Source organism: Spea bombifrons, chromosome 13 (genome assembly GCF_027358695.1).
Source record: "Spea bombifrons isolate aSpeBom1 chromosome 13, aSpeBom1.2.pri, whole genome shotgun sequence".
NCBI lineage: Eukaryota > Metazoa > Chordata > Amphibia > Anura > Pelobatidae > Spea > Spea bombifrons.
In genome coordinates this window covers 21901133-21923321 of record NC_071099.1, presented here as the reverse complement: position 1 = coordinate 21923321, position 22189 = coordinate 21901133, and the positions used below count along the sequence as shown (strand labels likewise).

Sequence of the window (22189 nt, the reverse complement as noted above, 5' to 3'; positions counted from 1 at the left end):
TTACAAAGGTGTTAAAGCGAGCAACTTTGAGAAAAGTTCCGAATGTTCTGTTTTCCTGATAAACTAACAGGAACGTTCTCACGTTTTTGTCTATTCACAGAACAGTTGCTGGTTGGACTGAAGGACAAAGACACCATTGTCAGATGGTCTGCGGCAAAAGGGTAGGCCGATCCTCCTTTGCGGTTAAAAGATTAATATATTTTTGGCCCGGCGGTTAAAGGTCTCTTGCAGTTGGCAGAGTAAACATCACTGTTGTCGAATTTGTTGAGCCCCGTGGGCATTCACCAAGCGTGTTTGCCGAGTTTCTTGTGTTCCCTGCCCTGTGTTCTCCTTCCAGCTAATATATCAGGAATCGAGGACGCTGCGTCTGTTCCTTTAAGACGATTTTAACCCTTCTTTCTCCTCTAGGATCGGCAGACTAACTGGCAGGCTCCCCAAAGAGTTGGCAGACGATGTTGTGGGATCTGTCCTCGACTGTTTTAGGTAAATTGGAAACATAATATTTTTAGTATTTTTTTATTATTATTTATCTTTGCTGCGAGCAAAATATGTACTTATTTTTTTTTCTGTGCTAAATCTCGGCTTGTTATGGAAACATTAAAGATTCAGAGCTAAACAGCAGCTAGAAAAACCAGAACGTGTGAATATCAATGCTGGTCTTCGGCTCGCGCTCGCAGCCTGGACAGGAGGCTTCCCGAAAACCAACCCGATCGGTTAACTTAACGAGATAAGGGGACGCTGTTCTCGTGAAGCTTCGGTTCCCACCAGCTTTAACAGCGAGGGGCCCCTCGATGGCCGTCGTGTGGTTGCGATGGCTGATCTTTTTGATTTGGGGGGTTGTTTGGCTGTCGGCAGCCTTTCAGATCCCCCGTGCCGGCGTCCTACTGACCAGCGCGATGGATCGAGGTTTCACCCTGGACCATCGGCCACTTTAATTACATTCATTAATTTACATTTTAAAAATAAATGCAATTCCTGCTTCCTTAAAAACGTTCCAGCTAAAGAGGTTGGAGAGAACTTTGGGAGTTTGCTTCCCACCTGAACAAACCGAGTGCGTATTTATTTACATTCAGTAAATGTTTTCTTAGCCGGCGCTGTATATCCGTGGCGGTTCATTGCGAGCTGTCGCCTAACGCCAGCCGAAGATCTTAAACGCTTTTGTGGTTTTAACACCCGCTATGCGTACGTTACTAAATTCATTACTCCGAAAGAAAATGGGAAAGTCACCGTTTTTTAAATTGTCCCCAATTCTCCGCACTGCTTGATTTTAATACGCTATATGATCAGTTTTCAGGAGACTAATAACGCCTGGCATGGGGGCTGTCTGGCTTTGGCTGAATTAGGACGAAGAGGTCTTCTGCTTCCATCACGCCTTCCAGACGGTGAGTGTTAAGAGGCCCGGGGAAGACATCTTTTGGCCTCCGAGCGGCCATGGGTGATATTGGTCAGTTGTGATTGGCTGAGAAGGAGATGGCATGTACAGAACACGTGTGCTGCTGGCTTCCCGTTGGCCACCCCGTGTTCTGAATTAGAACACTGCCATGTTTTCGCAGACACAGTTAAGAAACCATTAAAATAACATTCTTTAAAGGGACCGGGACACGCTAGACACGCTAACACATAAGTAACACGAAAGCAGCCCAAACAGGTTAGATAAACAAAATATCACCCGTGAACGCCTCAGATCTGCTTTTTTGTTTAAGTAAGCGATTTGGGGTAATGTGCTGGAGGATATGTCAGGCTGTTTCACCCCAGAATCATTTCTTTTCTCGGGAAAGTCAATTAAAACACCACGAATTGGAATGGACCGTGTGCTATTTTGTTGCCCTCTTGGCATTCTGGTTAGCAGAATTACTGATATTTGATACAGAAAGTATGTTTACTGGAGGCTTCTTTCCAAAGAAACATTTTTTTTCTAAGAAATGCCCCTAGCTGGTAGGTGTGAGTCCTGGACCGTGCTGCCCGGGGCAGTTGGGTGAGGTCAGGGTGTACATGGGTGGCGTGTATGGCTGCCAGAATACGTGCCGTTCCATGTCTGTGTGTATATATATATATGTATGTATGTATATATATATACCGGTGTATCTGTGTATATATATCACATGTTTGTGTTGGGAAGCAGTGGCAGCGCTGTATACATCACGTTCTTCGCCAGGCTGTGTTACCCGAAGCTATTCATGGGTAACAAGTTCGGTTTGTGTTGCCCTGGGGCGATCCCACAGCCTTACAGACTCGCTTTGACTCGCATTCAAACTTAAATGGTTCTTCTCTGTTTAGTTTCTTGTTATCCTCAATGACACCGAGGTTTCCATCGGGAATCATTTTATGTACCTACTTTGATCAACTTTTAGGAAACGCAGAACCTGCTGGCAGATCGGCCCCCATCGGCCCGTCTAGTCGCCCGTTTCTCCTGCTGTAAAGACTCAAACCCTAATCAGTCGTTGGTCTCGTCTTAGATTCAGGAGCCGTATGTCTATCCCATGCATGTTTAATCCCCTCGCTGTATTACCCTCTACCACTTCTGCTGGGAGGCTGTTCCATGTATCTGTAAAACTTTCTTACATTATAGCTAAGCCTCTGACCCAGGAAAAATGTCTGGGGATTTTTATGAAATAGAACCTGTTATACCTATAGAGTTGGGGAACAAATAATGTCTGGATAAGTTACACGTTAACAAACAGAAAGATTCCAAAAGGAGGAACAAATCAGGGAGAGGGAGTCAGGTGCATGCTGGGAGTATCGGCTCCGCACAAGAGACAGATGAGCGGAATGAGCCAAGAGACAGGAGTTATACCACTTGTGAAGTATTGTTGCTTTTAGGTGATATGTTTGTTTTTTTTTATTTATTTATTTATTTTTGGACCATATTTGGGTCCTAATATTAAAATAACTCGTTATCGCTCGGATCAGAGAAAAGTTTGAGAACAGTTTAATAATACGACGGCCGTGCACCCCCCCCAAAAATAAAATGATGACTTTTCATTCACACGTAAAACTGTTTATTCAAACCATTTCTACAAATAACGTGAATAAACGCCGCGACGACGTATAACAACGGCGACGGAATTATAATACATCCGGGGGGGAAACCCATCACCCATATCATCATCATCGCATCTTTTATACAAAAATAAATTACAATTATAAATATCCTGCTTTTCTTCCTCAAAATCAGTGTCGGCTGTACAAAGAAAACAACGTTTTCACATTTCAATTTAGAAAAGTATCTCAATATAATAAGATTTTTTTAAAATAAATTTACAAATTAAATAGGTGAAAAGCTACACATGGCTTATGGACTTGCAGCTAAATGTTAGCTGGCGATACAGTGCAGTCTGTTAATTTCCCTTTAAAGAAGTTAATTTATCTGTTTTTTTTTTTTGCAACCTGTATCCTACAGGTAAAAATATAACTTCAAATAACCTTTTTTTTGTTTTTTTAGTGCTTAAACACTTCATTCCGGTAAAAAGTTGCGCATAAACAGCCCTTTAGCTTAAGATCAAAGTTTGCTGCTTGCGGCTAATACTATAAGGAGGTTTGAGGGTCCGTTAAGTACAAGGTCGGTCCGGTTCTCGGTGCCGGGTTCACCCGCGCCCTCGCTTTTTAAGGTTAAAGAGTCCGCAGGCAGCTCCGCGAGTTACGACACCCGTGGTCTCCTCCTCAGGGAGCACACTCGGCTGGAGTCGGCGGCTTTGGCTTTTTTGTTGGATGTTTGGGGTTTCGGAGGGTCCCTGGGATGTGCCCGCTTCTGTCCTCTCTGCTTAGCTTGACTGTCCGCCTCTTGGACCTCTGGCACGTCGCTGGCAGCGGGTTGAGTTTCCGGGGCTGGATCTTCAGAGCCATCTTCTCTTGTTCTGACCGCTGCACCGTGGCTGTACGTGGCCAGTTGGCAAAGGGCCACAGCAGCGAACTGCTTTTGCTCGTCGCAGTTTCCGAGGGCCCCCAAAGTTTGCGTTTGGATGTCTCTCTCTGGGCTAACTTGGATCTGGTGGCTCGGGGACGAGCCTCTCTGTGACACGGGGCTCTCGGTGCGAAGCGAGGGGCTGTTGCGAGTGTCTTTTACAGACAGATTGAGGGGCATGTCTTGGGTCTCCTCGGGTCCCCCGTGTTCTCCTTCTGATGCGTCGGTGCGGACGTAGCCGTAGCCTGTTCTGTCCTCCACCTCTTGCTTCTTTGAAAGGTTCAGGGGTGCAGCGTCTTCCTCGTGGATTAATGACATGCCGTCGGAGCCAGCGGTGAATCTTTCTGGGTGGGATTGGGTGTCTTCATTTTCAGAGCTAGAAGAAAAATACAACACCATTAATCTGTGTTTTAAACGCTAATTAAACATGTTGCACAATCGCCTCCTCATAAAACACTCTACTCATCAGGGCTTTTAAGGCACCGTGAGTATGACAGAGACTTAACGCCTTAATTAAGGCTCTGGACCTCTAGTAAAAGCTCCAACCTAACAATATCGTGCGCCATTTACATTTTCCGCCATGACGGCCAAAAAAAAGTGGACTCAAACCAAGCTGTTGCCTGCTTACCATGGAGAGTCTCCTCTGCTTGGCGCCATCTGCAGGTCTTTGCTTTTCCGGACCGGCTTGAAGGCTGTAGATGTTTGTCCTGACTTCTCCTCGTTATCCAACGCCGAGCTGGACTTCAATGAGAGGTCAAAGATTCCTTCGTAGCCTTGGCTGTTCTGGGTGAAGCTTGTTGGACTCGGCCTGCCTGGAGATCCCGTTGCGGCGGTTCCTGCCCGGGGACTCATTTTCAGTATTTCTGGTTCGCTCTTAGAGTCGTCTTTGACTTGCAGGGAATCCCTTTGACATTCGCTACGCTTTGGGAAGAAGTCCACTGGGTACAGCCTGGGTGGACTTGAAGACTGGTAGATAAAGTGCGCGTTCTCCATGGTCTGAGAGCCGGGGTCTTTGGAAAGGCCAGGCGCGGGGGGAACTTTCAGCCCGTATGGCAAGAACGGGTTTTCACTTGGCCTGTAGAACCCACACGACATCTGTGGGTTTTGGTGGAACTGCTGTAGGAGTCTATAATACTCGTACGATGGGTTGATGGGTTTGGGAAGGGATAGTCCTGAGGTTTGCAGAGGATGGCTAAGGAAGGGTCTTTGCTCGGGAGCGGGATAGACAGAGAGCATCGGATTGTCGCACTCGGGGGGATTTCCATGAAAGAGGTAAGGAGCGTACACGGTAGACACGGCATGTTCTGGGTAAAACCGAGGAGCGTATTCTGGTATCACGTACCGAGGAATCGGTGTCTTATGGCTCATTTCAGATGGGACCAGTCCTGTTTTCCATGGGGTTGGGAGGTCTTGGAAGGCTAGCCTCACACTCTGTCCTGCTTTGTGGTGTTCACCAGACGCTGTAATTTCGGGCATGCGAACGCCCTCCGAGCTCTTCTTAATCCTGTGATCCCCAACGGGCATGAAAGCTGAAGGCCGTGCAATACCGTCCAGCGAAGGCGGCCGGTTAACCAAGGAGTGACCCGCTGACGGCGGCAGGTTTGCCTCTTTTAGGCTGGCCGTCTTCTCGACGTGAGCTTTCGCCTCGTTTTTTAAGTCTACGTTTTCTTTCGCCTCCTCTCTTGTCACGTCGCGTTGGGCTTTGGAGTCCAGAGCATTCTGCCCGTTCACGACGGCTGCCGTGGGCTTCACGAAGACCTCCGCGTTGGCCTGCTTTGGTTCCAGCGAGTTGGACTTTGGGCTCTTGACCCCTCGGTCTTGCTCCGTGACCAGCGTGATGGAGTTCTTACAGAGCCCGTACTTCATGTGGTTAAAGAGGTGAGATTTCTCATTGCAGGTGAAGGGGCACTGGAAACACTTGTATTTAAAAGGCTTCCCCGGGGGCCGGGGAATGTAATGAGGCTTTTTGGGCTTTCGTTCTTTCACAGACATTTTTTTCCCCTCTCGGGTGATGAACCCGCCTGGCGCTTGCGAGCAGAAGCTGCTTCCTTGTACCGGCCTTTGAAACAATTCCAGTATTTCAGGTTTTTCAAACGGCTGCTGAAAAATCAGTTAAATCAGAAACTGACGTTTTTTTTTCTTTTCTTCCTCCAGAAGATCAACTGTCACTTTTTAGTACGGGAAACTGTGAATGACAAACAAGAGGAAATTAGTGATCGGCACCAGATTACGCATTCATAAAAAATGTACCAAATATATATATAAATATATATAACGAGATATTTCATGACAGATGGCGCTTTATGGCGAACCTGATTTGAAACCTGGAATGTTTGCTTGCGATACAAATTGTTTGGAAGAACACACGGAAACTTGGCAAATATGTCACTTTAACCCTTTTTTGGTGCTAGAAATTGAATGCGAGGGCGTATTTAAGCACAACAGGAGCAGAGTACGTCTAAAACCGACCCACAAAGCCATCCCGGTAGAGAACGTCTCCGGTTCCCTCAGCGGCGGCTGCATAGACGCTCCGGGTCACAAGAGGTGCTGCAGCAGCTGACTCCTGACGGCCGGATTATGGTCGTCCTCCCCTGCTGACCATCAGAACACTGAAGCCTCTCAGTAGGGAGTGTTGGTGATCTGGGGTGTAATATGCAGGGTGAGACCGGCAGAGGGCAGCATGTAGGGGGATACACAAACTTAACCCTTTCCTGCCCAAGAGAATTATCATGAAGTGTTAAAGGAATGCTTCCCCTTGCATGCCGGAGCTATTCACAATGCAGCGTCGCATGCAAAATGATGCGACAATTGGGTATAACAGCACACCTCCCCCGTCTTTAACCTCCGCTTCCTACGTGATAGTACATGAGGCTATTTTATCTCCAGTTCGGTAAATATCTGTCAGGTGGAGAAAATGATGAAATCTAATTGTGGCCGAGTCGGCGGATTATCGGAAGCTTCGCGCTCTACGTCTCCCGAGTTGTCACAAAGTTTCTTGGAACTTTAAGTTAACAAAGTAACCAAACGGCTCGGCTCGCCTTCCGCTCTCTTTACTATTGTTGGCGCGCAGACTTTCTGGTTGGATCCACGATTTTTTGGCAAACGCCGAATGGGTATTCTCGAGGCCAAGCCCCGGTGGGCACGTTTCTCGCTGACGGGTTAAACAGAAGTCACGGTTCTGCTGTGTAACCTTCCAGCTCCCTCGCGCTGCTCGGATACGTTGGGGGAGCTTGTAACAGCTTGCCCCATTATTTTACCCACGTCTTAAGCGTGAGAATTGCTGCCGAGCGGCGTTCTCAGGATCTGGATGTGTTATGGCAAGGATTAAAATGAAGAAAAAAAAATTGGAGGAAAAAAAAGAGAGGAAAAAAAAAAGGTGATTTCATCACTAGCTCCGAGCATCATACTTTTAATGATGATTCTTACAAAACTTTTGACAGATACGTCTTCACGGCAGCCGAACTAATTGCCTGGGAGCCGCGGGGCACCGATTTCTAGAGAAAAGTCTTATCTGGGCTTTGAGCGATAGATCTGATCCGATCCCCGGCGTGAGAGGCAGCACGTGTTAACACGCACTCCCCGACCGTATGCTTTACAGTGGCCTAGTGCCCCGAACGGCGTCCGCTGCCTCGTTTCAGTGGTTTTAACCCTATCGGTACCGGAGAGAGGTCCACACATTAGGACATCTATTAACCCTTTGGGAACCAGAGGGATTAGCAACGCTTCTGCCTCTTAAAGGATGCAAAAGTGTATTAAAATGTATTTTATATTTATACTTTTCTTTTATTTTTAGGAAAATAGTGTTATAAAAAAATAGTGTTATAAAAAAAAAAGGGTATTACTCAACCACTTAAAAAATATAAAGTATATAATACATAAACATAAAATGTTATATATATATACACAGACACACACATACATATAGGTACGTGTGAATGCATAATGGGTGTATACCCTTTTAAATATCCGATCTCTACGATCACACACAGAAGCCGTTGTTCTGGATCCCGCGTCCCCCGGTCCGGGCCGGTGCTGTGAGGCCGCGCACGGCCGGGGCAGTTTCCGCCTGCTGTTCTCAGGGCAGCTCCTGACAGTTCCTGTGCTAATTACCCCTGAAGGTGACTGTTGTCAAAACAAACAAATCCCCAAACTTTCCCAGTCCGGCCGTTCGCAGGAACTGTTTGAATTCTGCATTTCCATTCAGAGGGGACAAAGCCCCCGAGAGCATCCCATTGTTTGCGTAAACGTTAGGAGTTTCTGTCCGGTATCTGTTGGGGCATGTTTTTCCTCCCCAAACAAATCGCATCTAGTCCCCTAAAATAATCACTTTGCACCAGGTTTCTGATAATGCTTAATTTAAGCCCCACAATAAAGCGTGGCGCACGAACGTTTTAATACCCTCCCCTCTATATTATTATTATCCATTATGCTGCGAATGATCTAGAACAAGCTTACCGACCGCGCGGAACGTTCGGGATCGTGCCGCGGCACAGTCTGCCTGGCTTGTTATAGAGGTTTGGCGGCTCCTGACGCCCGTCGCTGTGTGTTCTGCATACCTGAGTCACCCTAATTACCCGTCTCGTAATCGGAATATCACAAATAGTTTTGGTGGCACCCATTCTCGTTAAGGAGGGACACCAGGGAGGATCTGGAAGGGCATATCAGCTCATCTCAAAGCTTGTGATGTGGCATTTATTGCATAACCCGGGGACATGCCGCTGTCACCCAGCCCTGCGTGTCGCAACAGCAGGCGGTTTCACTCATACTCAGCCTGACCTGTTTCAGAGGCTCCTTTAATAATAATAATAGTAATAATAATAAAAATAATACCGGTAAATAGTAATAATAAGAATTAATAAATAGTATTAATATGAATTAATAATAAATAGTAATAATAGTAATAATAATAATAAGACCGGTATATAGTAATAATAAGAATTAATAATAATAATATGAATTAATAATAAATAGTAATAATAAGAATGAATATTAATAAGAATAAATAGTAAAAATGAATAATAATAATAGGACAGCTCATAGTCTATATCCAGTGCTGGGAATTCACCTGCCAGATTGGGTTATCACAGCCTGAAAGTGGTATTTAATGAGATAATATTATATTGTGATATATATATAAATATGATATGAATTGTTGAGCATCCCAGCTTTTATATACGGTGCGTTTAAGGGCCGTGCGTATACACGGGGACATATATAACATCCGTATCTCTCAGCGCAGCCTGGAAAAGCAGCCCAGCAGGTGTCTAAGCCTTGGTTTCACGACAGGCTTTTGATAAGCTTTACTCTAAACCGAAACTCTATTCACTTGCAGCTAAAAAAGAAAGTTTCTGTAAAGTTTCCCAAAAAAAAAAAAATCTCGTCGCTGCCTTTTAAAAAAAAATACCAAAAATCACTAAAACCCACAAATATGTTTTAAAAGACAAAATAAAAATAGAAAAAATGACTCTGGTGTTGAAATGTAAATAAAATGTAACAAAATACAAATAAAGTACATAATATTGTTATTTTTTGCCTGATTTGAAAGGAATCGGCGATATATTGTTGCTAATGTTTGATAGGAAAGAAGTCGGGGCAAAGCACCTGCTGTATTATATAAGCAGCCAAGAAAGCGAGAGCAGAGAATTCCCCGCAAATCCTAAATCATTTCTACATACAGTCTATTGTAGAGGAGCCCCCCGGCGCGAGCTTCTATCCGGGGAGGAATAACAATAATAATAATAAAAAGAGTTCTTTAAGAGAAACTTACCAGCTGAGGAGCGCGGGGAGGAGCGGGGAGAGCTACCTGTTCTGTGCCGCGGCCAGGTAAGGAGTGAGCAGCACCGTGTCTCTCTGGGAGGGTTTTAAGGAGCGAGAGCCGAGCCCCGGGGCCGTGTAGATGCACCTGATCAGATTCGTGCCCCAAGCAACAGTTCATGTGTTTGCATCAGTACTTGTTTCACTTCATCCACCCCAGCGAATGACTCGATCTCCGCCGGTTCTGGGTATTTACTCGTAAGCAAACGGACAGATCTTAACAGAGCCTTGTTTTGTCTCGGGCTCTTTTACCATGGCGTGGGCTCTGTCCCTGTATAGATTTCAAAGCCCCGGATGGCTGTTTTCTGTAAATACGGTTTGAAGAGACCCCCAGATCGCGCGTTCTGTATCTTTTTATTTATCGGCGTGGGGTGAACGGAGGTAACAGACCTGCCAAAGCCTGTCCGAGAGCGTGAGAAAAACACACACTATTAACAAACATGATTCCTACCTGCGCAGCGGCGGCTAAAGGGGGGGAGAAGGCAAACTTTTATTTTTAAGGGAAATTATACCCCGTCGATAAAAAAAAAAAAAAAAATAAAAAGTGTTTCCAGCCGCCCATCTCTTTATTGGATCGTTTCCAAGATTTTCATATCTATGTAATTACGGCCATAAATGTTACCACATCCAACGTACCCAGCGTTTTCCATCTTGGAGACTCATTTTATATATAATTATATGATAAAAGTGTGTGTGTATATATATATATATAATAAAATGCGTATGTATATATTTATATATGTGTCTATGTGTGTGTATATATATTTATATATATATATTTTTTAATAATGTATATATATATATAAATTCTTCTGCCAATTTTCGGATCGCTCTGGTTACGGGGTAGATAATCGCGCTCGGCTGCCATCGACATTTTGCTTTCAGTCTTTCTCTGTCTACCCCAGCTTTACAATTGGTGTCATTGTCTTAAGTCTACGCTAGAAAAATGTGATGCCTTAGTGATGTCATCGTCTTAAGTCTACGCAACAAAAGTGTGTTGCCTTAGTGATGTCATCGTCTTAAGTCTACGCTAGAGATCTTGCGAATTGTGTCAGAAGATGTAAAGTCGTATATTGTGTGCGGTTGGGGGAGGTTTTGATGCTGATTTGGGAAGGAGATATAAGGGGCTCGGAACGTTTATCGCGTGTTGTGAATATAAAGGTGTTTTGGGGAAAGAGGATGTTTGGGGTGAAACCGCCTTCTCTTTGTCACATTTCGGCCTCTGTTCCCGTGGAGAAACTATTGTTTTTTTAGCTCCTTTGTCCAGAATCGGTTTTTTAAGGATGGATTTGAAGCGAGTCAGGAAAAGTAACACGGACTTTATTTGGGAAATCACAGGCTTTATGTTCCTTCGGGGTTTGGTATTGTGGGCAGCTCTGGTACAACCTGATAAGCAATCAGCACAAACATTTCATTGGTTACCATGGCGACTGCACTACTTACCTGTAACCTGTACTGTCCCTGACACAGTGGGGGGGGGGTCCTGGGGGTCTTATCTGTGATCTAGCTATGGATGAGTCTGTCTTGGATGGTGGTATCTAGGGGCTGTTTAACACTTTCAGTGCAACGAGGGTGTTAGCAGCGAACTGACATCTAAGAAGCACAGTTCTTGCTGTCGACGGACGGCTCGCTGTTTGGTGGGCGATCCCGGTGAGTCTGGCAGAGCCTTTTGGGTGAAAAATCTCTAAAATCTGCTTTAGTCGTAACACTTGGCATCATGTAGGCTCAGCTTGCGGGGAGAATATGAAGCACTCGGCGGCCCCCGTGGGGTGAATCGTGTCTGAAGACTTATTTAGAGTATGATTAGGTCATTTCAAACAGTGACATCACGGATTATACTTGTTAGTAAATCTCCTGCCGGCCCTTTTCACCGGAGCATGTTTTCAGGAGATTTGAGTGAAAGGGGTTTAAGGCGGGGGGATTTGGGGAAGCCCCTTATCAAAGATTAATTGGTATTAGTGGATGGCTCCAGCCTGATTTCAGAGTAATTGGGTATTACGGACGAGCCGCGCTTCCTGGTCCCTGCTAAGCTGGGAAGTCCGGGCTTTAAGTTGATCTTATTAGAGTCTGGCTGGTATTTTGAGTTCATTTACATGACGGTGTCTCCTCCGGCAAGCTTGTGTGAGGCTCGTATTATTATTTATTGTATAGCGCCATCATATTCCGTAGCGCTGTACAGTGGGTAGACAGGGCATAACAAGTAACATAATGATTTCACTTACAGAAACAACAGGCGAGGAGGGCCCTGATCACAGGCGCTTACAATCTAGAGGGTATCATATTCAGGATGTAGAATATCCAAAGCTGCCCCTTTATTATTTAAACGTTACATAACATTTGTTGATGATGTCATGCAGGGTATTTGTATCCAGTTATTTTCGGTAAGATCCGTACCCCAGGCCGGTGCGGCGCCCCCTGTGTGCGTGTTTGCGGTCCGCCGTCGGAGACTGATTATACTGTGTTAATGTGCCGAGCCCTCGCGCATCCATCCTCCTGCGCAGCACGCGTTCCACCTCTAGAAACGTTTTTATTAAAGTGTTTCTGTATCATTATTTGCGTTGGCCAGAAAGCCAAAGGTCCCCAAATGCAGTTGGGGCAGTTATTTAACCCATTCACCACCAGAGAGTCCGGCAGTGATTTCTGCGCATTGCTTCAGTGTGGAAGGGATGGGGGGGGCAGGTGGGGCTGAGCTATTCGCAGAGAATCCTAGCTTACTGGTATTACTGGTTTGGGTTTGAGAGCAAATAAACTCATCACGCCATGACACCGGCTCTTCAACTGTCAAACCTCAGACAGGGAAAATGCGTCGGTCGGCACGGTTACGCTTCGCAGTAAAGATCGGCCACATGGCGTCTTACAATATACTGGTGTTTTATTTATTGATTTCTTATAATAAAATATCCCCCAAGTGTCCATATTTAGTTTGTCCAGTCCCTCTTTGTTCCCCAAATATACCCCTCTGTCCTCCCCTGATGCTTCTCTCCTCCCCTGTTGCCCCTCTTTTCTAGGAGGTCGGAATGTTTGCTGGGTATGAGGGGATCGCAGGGTTCTACAGCCCTAATAGCCCCGATAGTAACGGCTTTATAAACTAACCGGGGGAAATGAAAGCCATTCTTCTTCTTCTAAATGCCCCACTCAGTTACACAAATACCCTGCAGTGGGGCACAAAGCCTCATAGAAAGTCCGTGCCGGCCCTTCCTCACCCGCTGTTTGTCCCTGCAGTGTCTGGAAGGATATATTGTATAACGTGGTATTAAATGGGCTGCGTTCCTGATGACAGAGCAGCGATATCGTTGTGCAAGGATTGGGAAAGAATGTTTTCTACTGATATTTATTTCCACCGATATCACAATCCAGGGACAGACTGACTCAAGGGCACAGCTAGGGCTCAATAGAAACCAGCCGGCAGATCGGCCCCCATCGGCCCTCTTCTAGTCTCCCCGTTTCTCCTGCTGTAAAGACTGAAACCATAATTAGTCGTTGGTTTGGTCTTGGATTCAGGAGCCGGATGTCTAACCCATGCATGTTTAATACCCTTGCTGTATCACCCTCTCAGTAAATTAATGTCACTAAATGAACAGGCACCCTGATAGCTCACCTCAATGTGCAGCCCCTCTTACTGCAGCTGTGGAAACCCCTGTCCCCCTGCATACAGTAACCCCGGCCGTGGGTTTATCCGGTCATCTAAAACCAAACCCCAGAACATTCCGGAAGACGGATTTCTGAAATTATTGAAAATGTATCCAGTGCTTCTTCACCTTATCTATTAAATGACGGAGGTCCTCGGCAAGCTCCCCAGAGGCGTCTTTAGATCCAACAGCTTAATGTCATTACCCGGCTGGGTGAAGAAATTGATAATTGCTTTAATTAAAAGTTGTTAATTGGAGGTTTTTAAAAGGCTGAACTCCTGGGCTGGAACACACCCGGGGGGGGCAGCGTACTACTCTGCAGGGGCCGCAGGAGCCACATCACCTGCTTCCTGATCCCGGCCGGCGCTCGTTAAAATGAACCTGTTGTCCAAATCCCTTTACATTCAACAGCGATGCGCGTCCCACGTTTCTCTAAAACAGGCAGTTTATTAGTGGGATGGTAAATGATAAATGAGATATAATACCCGCCGGCATGCAGCTAAATGCAGGAGATATAATACCCGCCGGCATGCAGCTAAATGCAGGAGATATAATACCCGCCGGCATGCAGCTAAATGCAGAAGATATAATACCCGCCGGCATGCAGCTAAATGCAGGAGATATAATACCCGCCGGCATGCAGCTAAATGCAGGAGATATAATACTCGCCGGCATGCAGCTAAATGCAGGAGATATAATACTCGCCGGCATGCAGCTAGATGCAGGAGATATAATACCCGCCGGCATGCAGCTAAATGCAGGAGATATAATACTCCCCGGCATGCAGCTAAATGCAGGAGATATAATACCCGCCGGCATGCAGCTAAATGCAGGAGATATAATACCCGCCGGCATGCAGCTAAATGCAGGAGATATAATACTCGCCGGCATGCAGCTAGATGCAGGAGATATAATACCCGCCGGCATGCAGCTAAATGCAGGAGATATAATACCCGCCGGCATGCAGCTAAATGCAGGAGATATAATACCCGCCGGCATGCAGCTAAATGCAGGAGATAAAATACCCGCCGGCATGCAGCTAAATGCAGGAGATATAATACCCGCCGGCAGGCAGCTCTCTGACCGCTCGTATTGTTTTAGTCTTTCGTATCATTTTGTCTGTTTGTGTAATTGGTTTCTGTGCTTTATGTTCTGATACTCGGAGGGTTAATCAAAAGCTTCACAACCGGGCAAAAAGAGAGAATTTTCTGCACAAAATGTCAAGTTCTAAAGTTTCCCCGATCACTGAAATGATATCCCCCCCCCCCGAATGTTGTAAGAGATGCGGGGAAGGCGAGAGGCGCTGGCGTCGGGACAGCTCTGTTGGAAGGCGGCTCTCGGGTTGGGAGGTGGAATCCAGCAGGTGCGTATTAATGCCTCCGGGCTACAGCTAGTGGTGACTGCGAGCTGCCGTCCGACGCTCACAGCTTAGCAGGTGGATAAGCTTTCCGGGGCGGAGAGCGACTCCCACGAGCTTTACAGCCTGCACAGGGGGGGCAACTCGGCACCTTTAAAGGGCAAGTCCCGTAGAATACTGTATACAGTATTATAACCCCAGCACTGTATACAGTAATATAACCCCCCCAGTGCTGTATACAGTGATATACCCCCCCAGCACTGTATACAGTAATATAACTCCCCAGCGCTGTATACAGTAATATACCCCCCCAGTGCTGTATACAGTGATATAACTCCCCAGCGCTGTATACAGTAATATAACCCCCCAGCGCTGTATACAGTAATATAACCCCCCCAGCGCTGTATACAGTAATAAACCCCCCCAGCGCTGTATACAATAATATAACCCCCAGCACTGTATACAGTAATATAACCCCCCAGCGCTGTATACAGTAATATAACCCCCAGCGCTGTATACAGTAATATAACCCCCCAGTGCTGTATACAGTAATATAACCCCCCCCAGTGCTGTATACAGTATTATAACCCCAGCGCTGTATACAGTAATATAACCCCCAGCGCTGTATACAGTAATATAACCCCCAGCGCTGTATACAGTATTATAACCCCAGCGCTGTATACAGTAATATAACCCCCCCCAGCGCTGTATACAGTAATATAACCCCCAGTGCTGTATACAGTAATATAACCCCAGCGCTGTATACAGTAATATAACCCCCAGCGCTGTATACAGTAATATAACCCCCAGCGCTGTATACAGTATTATAACCCCAGCGCTGTATACAGTAATGTTGGTCGGTAACAGAAACCTGATTTTATCTAATTTTGCTCCAATAATCTCCCTTTAATCTGGAGCCGCCGTTGCTGTCAGTCATGTGATATTTTGGGTGACTTTCCCAGCTCAATCACCACACTGAGCTGATGCTTTATGGCGATGCTAATGAAGTCCCTTCCTCCATAGACTCTCATTAATCAGAGATACCAGCTAAGTGACTAAGACCGAGCCATTCCATAGTTTTTCTGGTAGATTGGGCTCAGATCACAGAGCTGCCTGCAAGCATGATGTATTTTTGTCACCAACGTTAGCCCGCAGTGGCGCGTCCCGGGGCCTTGCGCAATAATAATTATTATTAGCTATATATATTCGGTTTTGCAGGAAGCCGTCGTTAGTCGATCGTCCTGCCAGTTATTAGGGTTGAGCTCTTTGTACTCGCAGCCGGGGCGGACCGAGGCGTGTGACCCATTTATTATTACTGCCTTAATCCTTAAAACGCCCTCGTTGGTTTCCGCCGCAGCCTTTTAAGGCGTTTCCGGTGGATCCGATATTTTTGTTTTTCGGCCGGTAAACATCCGGGTCGGGCGGCGATGCCACCTGCCTGCAAATATCTGCACAAAAATGCAATTAACAAAACCGGGGGTCCGCGCCGCTCGAGACCTCCTCGCACCCACCGGCAAGAGAGCGAGGAGCGATGCTGCGAGTGTCCCCGGGGGCCGAACGGCACGCCGCCAAATCCCAGCCAGGAGCTGCAGCTCTGTGTCGCTCGCAGCAGCAGGAGTGATGAGAGTGATGGTCTCCCCACGCCCCCCCCCCGGGCCCGCTTTCCCGGCACTTCGTACACATTCCGGCAGCCGGTCCGACGGCATTTTCTGAACGCCTCGGTTTTTGCGCTCGTTGTCGGGTCGGATGCGGAAAACGCAAATAACGTCTCTCGGCCTTTTTGGGAGCAGCTTATGAGCCTCTAACTAATCGGAAGAAGTGATGTTATTAACCCCTGGCATACCGGGCGCGGGATGACAACAGGGTAACCCTGTGAATCGAGGCGTACGAGGCGGGGTTAATGTTGCTTCATTCCAGCGTTCTTTTTGGAGTGATATGCAAATTTTACGTTAAATTCCTAAACGTTGAAACGAGGTGTAATAGCCAAGGGGATCGTTCACTAAACGGTGGGCTTGCGTTAGTAAGGAACGCGCGTGAGCAGAAGCGTTGGAGCTGCAGCTGCCAGGTTCCGAGGGTTTGCTCGATGCCTCTGGATATTTAATCAGTGAAGACAGACTAAGCGTTCTTGAGACTTACGAGATCTCCGCTCGGCGGAGTAAATGGCGGAACGGTATTTCTAGAAGCCTAAAGAAGTTTCCCGGTTCTCCTGCTATGCCACAGGTGGCTGTTTGACCCTTTCACGACCAAAGGATACTTTGCACTTAGTTGACCGTTAATTGCCCCCATTCTTGCTCGGTTTACCCTCCCTAATAATCAGGGCTGCACGACCCTGGCCCCCGAGGGCCGAATCCAAGTTTTTGGAGCACAGGTGTCTGAAAAACCCATGAAACCTGTTTTCAGGCAGGGAACAGAATTCATGGCCTGTTTGTGACCCTCGGGGAGCTGTGCGGCCCTGAAGCATCATATGTTATTCTCCGTGTCACTCTGCACTCGGCAGATACGATGGTCGCCGTGGCGACTATTGCCCCTCTCACAGTCAAGAAGCTCCCTCCATGCATATGCTGCGTCGGGCCCCTGGTTGCCAGTCTGGCTGCGCCTATGGGCTGCACTCACGCGGAACCGGCGCGGGTTATATTATTACGCGGGGATTCGCCAAGAGGAAGCCTGGGGGGGTCAGAAAGCAGACAGCACCTCGCATTGTGTGAGCGCCGGAGGAATTCAGCCGCTGATCCGGAATTTCTGCCTTTACTAATAGGCAGTCTGCTATCTGTCCACGGCTGTCTGTACCGCACAGGTAATGGGGTAACTAGAGAGTTAAAAGGTGGCCGCACTTAGTCCATCTGCCCCGGCTGCACCGCAAAAGGTTAAAAATAATTTCGCTTTTCTGCATATTAAAGACTCCAACCTTAATCAGTCGTCGATCTCGTCTTAGATTCAGGAGCCGTCTACCCCATGCATGTTTAATACCCTCACTGTATTACCCTCTACCACTTCTGCTGGGCGGCTGTTCCACTTATCTACCATTTAAATGTCTCTTTCCTATCCCCTCTTCTCTCCCCCACGCCGGGCATATTGAGTTCCCTTTCCTGATAATTTATATCCTGCAAACCGTTTCTCTAGCTCTCCCCTGAACTCTCTCCAGTATTTCTATGTCCTCCTGCAGATGGGGGTCTCCAGAACTGCCCCCCACCACTCAGAACCTCCTCCCCCTGTGTGCTGGAGCCGGAGTCCGTAAACGGGGAGCTGCATCAGATCTCCTGGATCTTAATAACCCCCTCTGTGTTTTTTTTTGCAGTCGTTCCGGTCATCCTAAAGGCCCTGATCTACGATGAGAAGCGCGGCGCTTGCAGCGTGGGCTCCAACGTCCGGGACGCCGCGTGTTACGTGTGCTGGGCGTTTGCTCGCGCCTACGAGCCGCTCGAGATGAAGTCCTTCGTCAACCCGATTGCGAGGTGAGTCCCATGCATCGCCGAGAAACCGAGCCCCCGGGACGTGCTTTGGGTCGCCGGGCGGATGTTCCGGTTCCGAGCCCCCGGGACGTGCTTTGGGTCGCCGGGCGGATGTTCCGGTTCCGAGCCCCCGGGACGTGCTTTGGGTCGCCGGGCGGACGTTCCGGTTCCGAGCCCCCGGGACGTGCTTTGGGTCGCCGGGCGGATGTTCTGGTTCCGATCCCCCGGGACGTGCTTTGGATCGCCGGGCGGACGTTCTGGTTCCGATCCCCCGGGACGTGCTTTGAGTCGCCGGGGGGACGTTCTGGTTCCGAGCCCCCGGGACGTGCTTTGGGTCGCCGGGCGGACGTTCTGGTTCCGAGCTCTGGTGACGCGGTTTGTGAAAGTGGGCAGGAAGCGTTAATTATTCCGCCCCGCTCCGTTCTTACAGTGGGGTTTATCGGACGCGCGTCGGGCTCCTTCTTTATTGCCGTGTTTTTTAAGTCAGGATGACGACGACGTTTAAAGGCTTTTAAATGATGTGAATCATCCCACAAAAGTGAATTGATTACGCTTGTGTGAGGAGTTTAGGGCGTGGGGAATATGTATGAAAATATCAGCATTTAGCCGGCGCGTTTAATAGACGCCGAGAGCGCTGTCAGCCTCCCGCAGGTGTGGCGGAGAGCCCCGGTATCGACACTCCCTGCGCACAGACAATTATATAACGACGAAAGTCACGGAAAACCAACCAAAAGCGTTCCTCTGCGGCAGACCTCCGGGTGTTTAACTGCACTGAGGCATCATGGGAGATGTAGTCCAACACCTAGAAGGCTGCCTGACCACGAACGGTTATTCAATAACACGGCAGCCGCTTTGAAAGGTTTATTTGCCCCTCGGCCTCCTTTCTGCTGCCCACTTGGCCAGCCGGTGCCATGTTTTGGCTTCGCCGTGCCGTGCGGACGGCGGTCAGTCCGTTGCACGGAGTCACGTGGACTGGGTGGACGTCTCAGGTGCTAATTTGAAGGCAAGGACTGAAGATTGATTCCATTGCTTCATCCTTACTCTATGATTAGACCTGAAAGAGCCACCATCCCAATGATTTCATCACCTCGACGCCTCTGATGTCACAGTCTAGCTTTCTGTCTGAGGAGTTACGTCGAGTACTTTGGAACACGAGGGGTGGAATGGAAAAGAGAGAGGAAAGGAGAGAGAAGAAAGAAGAGAGAGAGGAAAGGAGAGAGGGAGAGAGAGAGGAAATAAGAGAGGGAAAGGAGAGAGAGAGTAAACACATACGGGGATGTAACAAAGTACAGGAGGGAAGTTTATTCCAAAGGAGGAGAAAAATTACAACAAGAGACCGGAATGGAAGGAAGTTTTACTTTATGGAGTAGGTGGCAGATAAGGGGAACAGCCTCCCAGCAGAAGTGGTAGAGGGTAATACAGTGAGGGCATTAAACATGCATGGGGTAGGCATACGGCTCCTGAATTTAAGACGAGGCTAATGATTGCGTCTTTACAGCAGGAGGAACTGGTGACTAGGCGGGGGCCGAATGGGGCCGATCTGCCGGTGGGTTCTGTGTTCTATGTATGGGGTTCTGTTTGGCTGCAGAAACGTTTCTCTGGCTTCATGTAGATTCGTTCAGGTTTCACTCTTATCCCCAGAATTGCTTCCGTTTTGGTAACCGTTTTATGTTTATTTTTCACATTGTAACATTTGTTACTCTGAAAAGAAGCATAAAGCGATATTCAGGTCATCTGACGGCTCCGGGGTCCCCGGGAGATTATGGGGTCTCTGGCTCGGTAGGAAGCCGTTTTTAGACGATGCTGCGTTGATGATAGTTTTTTTTTTATGTTTTTTTTTTTACCATCAAAAGATTTTATTGCAATCCAAAAACAATGATTTTTTGGGTGTCAACCGAGAGAGAGAAGAAAGCCGAGGGATCCATCAAAGAGTTCCGAGAGAATCTCCAAGAACAAAGAAATTCACTTAAAAGCGGGTTAATGCCTCAAAACAGCATCCGGCAACGCGTGCCGCTCCATGGATACGCTGCCGATTCTGCTCACCGCCGCTTCGGAGGAAAATCAGGAAAGACAATTGAAATAACCAAATAATACGTTATTTTTAGTTTTTCATGAATCAGCACCTTTTTTTTCTTCATAATACGATTAAAAATACAATCATCACCAAAAAAGATTTTTTTAAGCAAAACGCATCAGATTTGGTCATTTTTTTTCTAGTTATTTTTGGATTTCTTATAGAATATGAATCATTTCTATTGAATCTTTGAGACATGCGGCCCCCCGGGGTCCTCCACAGGACTACAAGGGAAACCCAGAACTCCCCGTGTTACGCATTGTCAACTCTAAAACTTTATTGGTCTGTCGCCAGACAGATGCCAGACGCGTTTCGCTCCAGGCACGCTTACTAAGCGAGTATTGCCCGCCGCACCGAGCGCTCGGTGATTGTTTCGGATGAAGCTCGGGGGCCGAGTGGTGAGTCTTTGCTCTGTAAATACGTTTCGGTGCTCAGATCGATGAAGATCCCGTCTGATGGAAAATAAAAGCCCGTTTTCTCAGCATTTCCAATATTTTCTCCTCTAAACGTTAAAAAAACACAAGCAAAAATCTCCGTAAGGAATGATTTCCCGGCAATGGATGACGCGGCGGCCCAGCGGGTAACGCTCTGCAGAACCGGTTCTGGGTCTGCCCTTCCTTTAATATATTTAAACCTCCAAACCCACACCTGGGAGGGGAGGAAATACTGACAGAATCTGTAATTATATGTAGGCCGAGCCGCAGCGGACGGAGTAACCGCGCCGTAGCCCGGAGTGCCTGCTCCGAGTCGCTGGAAGCCGAGTAGGAAACGTCTGCCTTTTGGTTAAACTCTCTGCGCATTTTCCGCTAAATGGCGCGTTTATCTCACTATAGCACCTTTCCGCCCGGTATTGACGAGAAGTCCCTGCTAACGCTTGTCCCAGTTCGGAGCCGCGCCGTCCCGCTCGTGCCAGAATCTCCGCTCCCTCGCTGGGAAGCAGTGACTAGTAACCAGATGGGGCCACTGGCCCTTTTTACCTGAAACAGCATTCTTATGGGAAGCCTCAAAGGGCTCTTTCTGCGGGTGTCATGTGCCTAAACGTTCAGCACCGTCTCAGAGTGATGTGGGGTGTTTTAGATCCGATGCAGAGAGGGGGCAACCATTAGCCGACGTTCACCGGAGCATCTTCTAGTCGGCGACCACATCGGTTCTGCGCTTTCCCTGCTTGCTCTCGTTGTTTAGCTTGCAGACTTTGAGGACGGGGAACGTCTTCCTTCCCGTGTAATTAGCATGAAATCCGTCCCCGGGGTCCCCGTCGGTTCCTGGCCGATCTCCCCCACCGTATGGCCGCCTTCCTGGCCAATCGCCCGCAGTCGGCCCGTCGGTTCCTGGCCGGTCGGCCCGTCGGTTCCTGGCCGGTCGGCCCGTCGGTTCCTGGCCGGTCGGCCCGTCGGTTCCTGGCTCGCTCTGCCCGCGGTGTGTGGGGTTTGTGGGAATCGCTGTTACTAATATTGTGGGATTACGGTCGTGTAAAGCATTTGCTTGAGGGATGCGTTGGCTGCGCAGGTTTTGGCTGCCGTCGGAGTTGTTGCAGAGACACGCACTCAGCGGAGAGGAGACTCGCTTTCACCCTAAATTACCCCCAGCTGGGAGCTTCGGGGGTATTTTTAACAACAACCCAAACAAAAAGCACCGGTCTGGGGTCTCCTGCATCAGATCGCTGCAGATTATGAAGCCAGCGCCGCGATGTGTGGCCCCCGGAACCTGCCCTATTACGCTGAGGATCTGCCCATTCGCACCATGCGCGGGGCCGCCACGTAAACACTCTGTTAATATGCGGCAGTGGGTTCTGCGTTCCTTACGTGGCATGCAGCAGTGGGGTACGTGGGGGTTACACAACAGCCCCCTTCTGTACACTGGCTGTTGCAGGGTGGCTGAGGGTGGGGAGAGTTGTAGTGAGAAGCGACCGTGGCGCGGCTCCCCCCCCCCCGGCAGATCTCACGACGAGCCGCCATCGCTGGGAGG

At 48.1% G+C, this 22189-nt stretch overlaps 2 protein-coding genes across 3 annotated transcripts in view; one reads left to right on the top strand and one right to left on the bottom strand.

Annotated features, from left to right (window-relative positions):
* The window catches only part of TBCD (tubulin folding cofactor D), a 53704-nt gene that overhangs the window by 15778 nt on the left and 15737 nt on the right, over positions 1 to 22189 (top strand). For both annotated transcript variants that reach the window (XM_053453201.1, XM_053453202.1), the window contains exons 12-15: positions 101 to 161; positions 409 to 483; positions 1288 to 1382; positions 17997 to 18153. In XM_053453201.1, coding sequence (XP_053309176.1) covers positions 101 to 161; positions 409 to 483; positions 1288 to 1382; positions 17997 to 18153 — 388 coding nt within the window. The remainder of the gene's footprint in view (positions 1 to 100; positions 162 to 408; positions 484 to 1287; positions 1383 to 17996; positions 18154 to 22189) is intronic.
* ZNF750 (zinc finger protein 750) lies at positions 3382 to 9873 on the bottom strand. Its single transcript, XM_053453203.1, has 4 exons — positions 9669 to 9873; positions 4530 to 6086; positions 3616 to 4277; positions 3382 to 3575 (listed from the first exon to the last, which is right to left on the bottom strand). The coding sequence occupies exons 2-3, from the start codon at positions 5891 to 5893 to the stop codon at positions 3638 to 3640; spliced, it is 2004 nt and encodes a 667-aa protein (XP_053309178.1). The 5' UTR covers positions 5894 to 6086; positions 9669 to 9873; the 3' UTR covers positions 3382 to 3575; positions 3616 to 3637.

Excerpts from the sequence above, each read along its gene's own strand:
- ZNF750 (XM_053453203.1), bottom strand. The coding sequence starts at position 5,893 with ATGTCTGTGAAAGAACGAAAGCCCAAAAAGCCTCATTACATTCCCCGG. Across the intron at positions 4,278-4,529 it reads AGCAGAGGAGACTCTCCATG|CTCTGAAAATGAAGACACCC; the intron begins GTAAGCAGGCAA and ends TTTTTCTTCTAG.